Source organism: Tursiops truncatus, chromosome 2 (genome assembly GCF_011762595.2).
Source record: "Tursiops truncatus isolate mTurTru1 chromosome 2, mTurTru1.mat.Y, whole genome shotgun sequence".
Lineage (NCBI taxonomy): Eukaryota > Metazoa > Chordata > Mammalia > Artiodactyla > Delphinidae > Tursiops > Tursiops truncatus.
This window is the reverse complement of record NC_047035.1, coordinates 176,090,736-176,097,942: the sequence shown is the minus strand read 5'-3', so window position 1 is coordinate 176,097,942 and position 7,207 is coordinate 176,090,736. Positions and strand designations below refer to the sequence as shown.

At 46.0% G+C, this 7,207-nt stretch overlaps 1 protein-coding gene across 1 annotated transcript in view; it reads right to left on the bottom strand.

Moving 5' to 3' along the window:
* Positions 1 to 2,370: 2,370 nt before the first annotated feature.
* Positions 2,371 to 7,207, bottom strand: part of ODAD2 (outer dynein arm docking complex subunit 2) — a 197,453-nt gene continuing 192,616 nt past the window's right edge. Inside the window, exon 21 of the mRNA XM_073801777.1 lies at positions 2,371 to 2,833. Within this exon, the coding sequence (XP_073657878.1) occupies positions 2,720 to 2,833 (114 nt within the window). The 3' untranslated portion in view covers positions 2,371 to 2,719. The remainder of the gene's footprint in view (positions 2,834 to 7,207) is intronic.

Sequence of the window (7,207 nt, the reverse complement as noted above, 5' to 3'; positions counted from 1 at the left end):
TGGGTGTCCTTACTGTTTTCACTGAATTATAAGAATGGACATAGCCTATTCCATTCTTGTCTTTTATGGAATGTGATTACACACCTTCAATTATTTGGACTGTGAACTTTTCTTTATTATTTTTAACCTAATCTTGTTAGATGGCTGTCTGTCTATCAACAACTGAATTTCTCATTTTCCTAAGTGGAAATAAATTTTCCAAATAGTTTGAATCATTGACTTTCAAGTCCATGCAAATGCCTTAGAGATTCATAGTGGTAATTCCAAAATCTATCAAAATAATAGGATTTGCAGTGTCATTCCCTAAGACATCTAACCTTCCACTCACTTTCAGAACCTAGAGAAGTTTTAAAAAGAAACTATTTACACACAAGTCATCCTGAGAGGCAAAATGATAGTGAGTACAAACAGCAGAATGATGGTGACCAGGATTTCTAAAAGGAAACTTTCCAAGCTAAAGACAGTAGAAGATCAGAGAGTATCTATCTGTTTAAAATTCCTTCCACCTTAATTAAACTCCTTTCAGACTGAAATAGCCAGCTATGATGAGGAACATATTGGATTCCCAGGATGTCCTGGGGAAGAATAAAACCTAAAAAAGAACTTTGTCGCTGAAAACTTAGAATTAATGTTGTCAGCTTTAAAGCAGAAAACAACTATAAAACAAAACATCTTATACAAAAACTAAGGCAAAAAAAAAAAGTAAGTGCTGTCCCATGGAGAGAGAAAAGTTGGTCTCTTTGCATGGAGTAGCAAAGAAATAGTGTGATCCTCAGCATGTTTGCTCTCTGACATCTCTGGGTGCTTTCACTCACTGCCTTTGACATTTTTCTAGTCAGGTCAGAATTTTCTGTTACGCCATTTCACACACACACACACACACACACACACACACACACACAGCCAAAAATTGACCTTGAAATTCAGGTTCTCTTTTGTTTACTTTAAAGCTACTGCATTCCTGGTACTCAAGAATTAAAAGAAAGAATTCTTAGAAATACACAAGATGATTTTCATGTTAGCTTACTGTATCTGTTTCCACAAGCTTAGTTTCCTTTAGAATGGTACTTTGCTCTTATTTTATGCATTTAGTGATCATGCAAACAAGAGCCCCAAGCTCGCATATGGTAAAGGAACATCCTTCTCAACCGTTCCTCTGGTTCTTTGTGCTGCTGCTTCCCTCCACTCTCGGGACCCACTAATTCCAAGAACATTTAAAAATCTTAAAATGACGGTGAAAGCTTCTTCTAATAATAGTGTAACAATAATATACTTATTAATTTTCTATAGCTGTCATAATCCATGATTTCTAGATGTGTTTTTAATGTTAGTAGAACACAGCCAACCAGTGACTTTAACATGACAAATAACTACTGTTGAAAGCTAAAGGATTTACACTATTATTTAAATTCTATTCTTTGTTAGCATTGATACTATTTCCTTGTTTCTATTATCCTCTTTTATAACCTCCTTTGAAAAGCAGTGAAGATGAATTGGTGTTTTACAGAACCTTAAAGTTCTCAGCAATGCCTCACCTTTTTATTGGAGAATCTATCACTGGTATAACTTTCATCCTGTACAGGCTTTTCATTTCATACAAATTATTTACACTTAATTCAATTAAGTTTATGATCTTCTCCAAATTATGAAGAACGTACCCAGTACTTAATGTTTTTCAATAAAACCTTGCCTGCTCTCTAAAGCATTAAGTGAGATGGTCGGTCTCCTGAGTGGACACATACAAAGCTGTTTTCCTAGCTAGTTTTAGACACTGGGGACGGTTAGTTCCCAAACATTGCAGCACACCAAGGTTACATATGTGATGCTTTTAAGTGGCTTCTAATGTTTCTATAACCTGATAAAGTGCCATTAATCCTTTCTAGCCACTTTTTAAAAAGTATTGTTGGTGCTGAAAACAAGTTCAGAAATTCAAAGCAATTTTCTGTGAAGTAATATTAGCCTTAAATCAGCATAAACTAATTCTTTCAGTAAAAGTGTTGGTGAATCCTGTGAGGGAAATAAAACATCTAATTGTTTATACTTTGGAAATCCAAAAGTGAAAACCTCACTCATTGCTTGTTTTTGTGATTTGCATTATCTGGTACAGTGCCAGTTATACGTTGTCTTCTCAGATGTTTGATAGTTTTCGGAGAAACTTGGAATGACCTCGGGATGCTCTCTCTCTCAGCCCAGCTGCTTAACTCTGAATTCTTTTCCGTAACAGTTTGTGAAATCAGCACATCTCCTCAGAGCTCTCCCGTGGGTTGCAGGCGATCAAACAAAAAAACCATAGTGTCAAGACAGTTAGATTGGTTTAACAGAAAGGGAATTCTAAAGACATTCATGAATGACTCTAAAAAAGGCACAACGGGAAGGTCATATCTTTATTAAAATCACCACAAACAAAAGCATCGCCAATATATGTATATATAGATATAGATACACACACACACAAGCTGTACACATATATTCTCAAATTCCTGGAAAATTATCACAGATATATTGGCTTTTACATGTCATTACACGGCGTATCCCTAAAATAGAACGAAAACACCCATACAGTTTTTGGATGAACAGCATCCTTTGCATTTCTAAATTCCTGTGTTTTCAGACATTTGTTTGTAAAGGATTTGCTGTGAAATGTTTCCCAGTTGAGGCCTCCCGGCCCTGGGAGTGACGTGGCCTGTGTCGTGTAACATTTGGTAGCTATAATGTCCGTTCAATGGTATCTCGCCTTTTCTGTAGCAAGAGCCAACCTGCGAATGTTGGATATACAGCCAGCTGCGGCTTCCTGGAGCTCCTGGTCAGGTGACCCCACCATACGCAGTAGAAGCTGCACACACGGAGGAGCAGGGGGAGGAGGGAAATGAGAATAAAACCGTTAATCTAAACAGGTAAAGTTGGACTCTGAGAGTGATGTTAAATACGAAATGCTTTCTAAGTCACCGAAAAGAAGGGCCGAGAAATCCCACGGTGGCAAATGCAGATATAAATGGTACTTAATCAGATGCAGGAATTTCTCATGAAATTCTGCCTTTTTACTCAACGGAGCTGAGCTAGACCTGTTTCTCCCTCCTCGCTTTGGTCATCTCACTGCTCGAAATTTCTGCTTTGAAATTCCTCTTGCATCCTCTGTGGCTCTTCCACCTCCGGAGACAGGCCAGCAGCGTGTCATGCCTAGCTTGTCGTGCGTCCTCGAGGCTTAATCTCTGCGTTCCAGGCTACCCCATCGTGTCCCAACCTCATTATATCAGTCCCTCAGTAGAGACTTTCATTGACTCCCAATGCCAGCTAACTCGAGCCCAGTCTCTCAACCTGTCCTTGAAGGATTTCTGTGCTCTGGCCTCCGTTTACCTTTCGAGCCATTCATCTTTCTCCTGTTCCATCCTGTAGTCCAAGGTCACGCTCCCCCACTTCTTTTGCCTTGATTGGTGCCATTACTCTACCTAGAATGCCCTCCCACCTCCTTCTCTGACTCTGTTATCCACCTTTCATGACCCAGCTAACTTTTCTGCAAAGCCTCCACTGATTTCTGTCAAGCAAAATGCCGTTTCTCCCTCATCAGAACTCTCATAGTTGTTTACTCAAATGTCTGTTGCTATACTTGTATTCTTCCCTTTTTCACAGACTTGTATTAATGCTTTTTGTCCTACTTTAGATTGTAAACTCTGGAAGAATCTTATAAAATCATACAGTGCCTGATACATGGTAGATGCCAAATAAATATCAAAAAAATTAGAACTTTTTTAATCTATCAATTATAATTCTAACAGTTCTGATGAAAGATTTAAAATGTAATTTGAATTGAACATTTTTCATACAGTAGCCTTTGAGTACAAATGTGGATAATGTCATAGAATGAGGATGTCTTGATAAGGAAAGAAATATTGTAAAGAAAAATATTGTGAAACATCTTAAATATGGCAGGCTTAGGAGTTTGGCTTTTATTCTGCAGGTAAGAAAAGGAAGTTGTTGAAGCACTTTAATCAGGAGAGTGACATGGTCATATTTGTATTTTAGAAAGATAAATTTGATGGCAACTTAATAGAATAAGGACTGTGGAGAGAGGGGACTGGTGGGAACTGCAACACATCAGGCCAGAGGTGATAAGAACTGAGTAAAGCAGAACCGGGAACAGCATGGAAGGAATGAGTTCAAGGGATATTTAGGGACTAAACTATTCAACAGATGGCCCAAGGACAGCTGGTTATCCAAAGAGAAGAAAATGCAAATGGTAATCTCACACATAAACATCCCTTCCAGGTAGACTGATGACTTAAATAAGAAAGCAAAACGTGAAACGTTTAGGAGGTTGTACAAGAGGAGACCTTGATCACACTGGGGTGTTGAAGGGTGTCTGGCCTCTCTGTTTCTTGACCTCCTCATGTCAATGATTTTCACCACACTTTAGCCCCTACTTCCAGGGTCACACCCTGGTTCTTATTTTTCATCACTCTCAACAGTCCAACCTCCAGACTCTGATAACAATTACTGCTCTTCTGATTTGGCCATTGAACTTACTTGTTTGTTCTCATCACGACCTCTAGTCCACTGGCCTGTGTACTTTTCCTTAAACCGTCTCCTGTCTTCACTTCCTCCATAACCAGTTTAGATTGTACAGTCCATCTTTTCATTCATTCTCTTACCAGTTGTAAGGAATGGCACCAAAAACGGAAGAGAGCTTAAACAAGCTTTATTTGGGAACGCTCCCAGGTGAGGTTCACTGGCCCGAGAGAAAGGGGCCAGAGAAGTCGCGCCCGGGTGCGGGCGCGAACAAAATTTATCGGGGTGGACGCAGGGGAGGCGCTTGCTGTGTGAAGCAGCCCCCGGTAATCTTTCGGGTGTTGTGGCTATGTTGGGTGTCAGTTGCATCAGCCTCAGAGCCATTGGTTCCGCCCCTCGGGGAGCGGGAAGACCGGTCGGTTGCATCAGCCTCCTTGGCGGGGGTTCCGTCTGGCTCCCTGGGCCCTTCCCCGGACCTGCTGGCCTTACATCCCGACTTCTTTGGTGTAATGGGGCGACGTTTGGTCTCTGGCTACTTCCTGCCGTACGGGGGCGCCGGAAGGGCGTCGGGCGGCCAGCGGTCCGGAGGTTAGGGGAGGGCGGCAGCGGGGGGTTCTGTGGGTAGCAAGGCATGTGGGTGGTCACCGCCACCCGAGAGACTTCTTGTATGCGGCTGCGGAGGAACCTGTTGAACCACCTGAGAGACGAAGGCGGGTCCGTTGTCCGACTGGATGGAGATCGGCAGGCCAAATCGGGGGATGATATGTTGGAGAAGGATGGTGGCGACCGTGTCTGCCGTTTCTCGGGCCGTTGGGAAGGCCTCGATCCAACCTGAAACGGTGTCAACGAGAGTGAGCAAATACCGGAAGCGTTTACAGGGGGGCATGTGGGTGAAGTCAGTCTGCCAGTCCTCGCCAGGTTGGTGTCCGCGCATCTGGTGAGCAGGGATTCGGGGCCGTAGGCCTCCTTGTGGAGAGACGGACGCGCAAGTCTGGCAAGCCACGTGAGTTTTTGAGATGGCATCTCTGAGTCCAGGCATGTAGAAGAGGGGATCTAGGAAATGGAACATCGCCCTCGGGCCAATGTATAGGGACTTGTGGATGTCTGCTAGGAGGCTGGCCACTTGGGCTGAAGGGAGGGCAACTTTGTTGTCCATAAAAATCCATCCTTTTTCGGTCCTGTGGCCCCCTTTGGATAGTAGGGCTGTCTCTTCGTGGGGGTCGTATGCGGGTCGGATTGAGGTGGTGAGGAACAAGATCGGAGCTGGAGGGGCCTCTTTGGCGAGCTCGCGGGCCACGGAGCCAGCCTTTGAGTTACCGTGTGCTGTTGGGTTAGAAGGAGACTGGTGGCCCCTGCAGTGGGTGACTGCCACCTCCTCAGGCAGCTGGAGGGCATCCAGGAGTTTTGCGATGAGGGAGGCGTTGACCACCGGGGAGCCCTTGGTGGTCAAAAATCCGCGCTCCCTCCAAAGAGCCGAGCGGCTGTGTGCGATCAGGAAGGCGTATTTGAATCTGTATAGACATTGACCCTTTGGCCCTTAGAGAGGTCGAGGGCCCGCGTGAGTGCGATCAGTTCAGCCCTTTGAGAGGTTGTCCCTTCTGGGAGGCGGTTGGCCTCGATAATGGTTGAGATGGTTACTATCGCGTAGGCCGCCCGGCGGTGTCCGTCGGGGCCGAGTATTGAGCTGCCATCTATGAAGAGGGTGCGGTCCGGGTTTAACAGTGGAGTATCAAAGAGTCCCTCCCTCGGCGGGCTGAGGGCCTCTACGACTTGGGGGCAGGAGTGAGAAGGGGAGGTCCCGGTGTCAGAGATAGGCAAGAGGGAGGCCGGGTTTAGGTGGGGGGGAGAGGTCGAGGGAGATAGCAGGGTTTTCAATGAACAGCAGGTGGAATTCCTGGATGCGGGAGGCGCCCGAGAGAGAGAGCCTTATGGCCGAGGAGGTCGGCCAGTCGGTGGGAGGAGAATACCGTCAGCAGGCGGGCCAGGGTCAGTTTGAGTGTTTGGTCAGCTCGGAGGCGTGGTTGCCGTCCCCGAATGGTTGGGTCAGGTTGTTTGGAGAGGTAAGCCACGGGGCGATAGGAAGGCCCTACGGGTTGGGCAAGGAGTCCACTAGCTATTCCGATCCGTTCATCTACAAAGAGGTGGAAAGGACGGTCTGGGTTAGGCAGAGACAGGGGAGGGGAGGATATCAGGGTGTCTCTGAGGGTGAGAAAGGCCCGTCGAACAGTGGAGGGAGAGGTAAGGGGTCCTTGGGGGTTTCTTTAGCAGCTAAATATAGGGGCTTAGCAAGAAGAGCGAAGTCAGGGATCCAGCGTCGGGAAAATCCTGTTAGGCCCAGAAAGGAGAGAAGCTGGTCAGCTGCCTCTGGAGGTTGGAGGTCGCGGATGGCCTGGGTGCACTCGGCTGTCAGGCTCTTTGTTGTGGGGGTAAGGTGGATTCCCAGGTAGGTTACTGAGGGTATAGACAGCTGGGCCTGGGCTGGAGAGACCCGAGAGCCAAGATAATTGAGGAGGTCAGCAGTGTGCTGTTTTGAGAGACTGAGAGATGGGCTACAGAGGAGGAGGTCATCCACGTATTGGAGGACTATACTGGGGGTGAGAGGGCAGGAAGCGAGGTCCCGCGCCAGAGCCTGGCCAAAGAGGTGGGGCTGTCGCGGAAGCCCTGGGGAAGAACCGTCCAGTGAGCTGGCGGGAAGCACAACTGG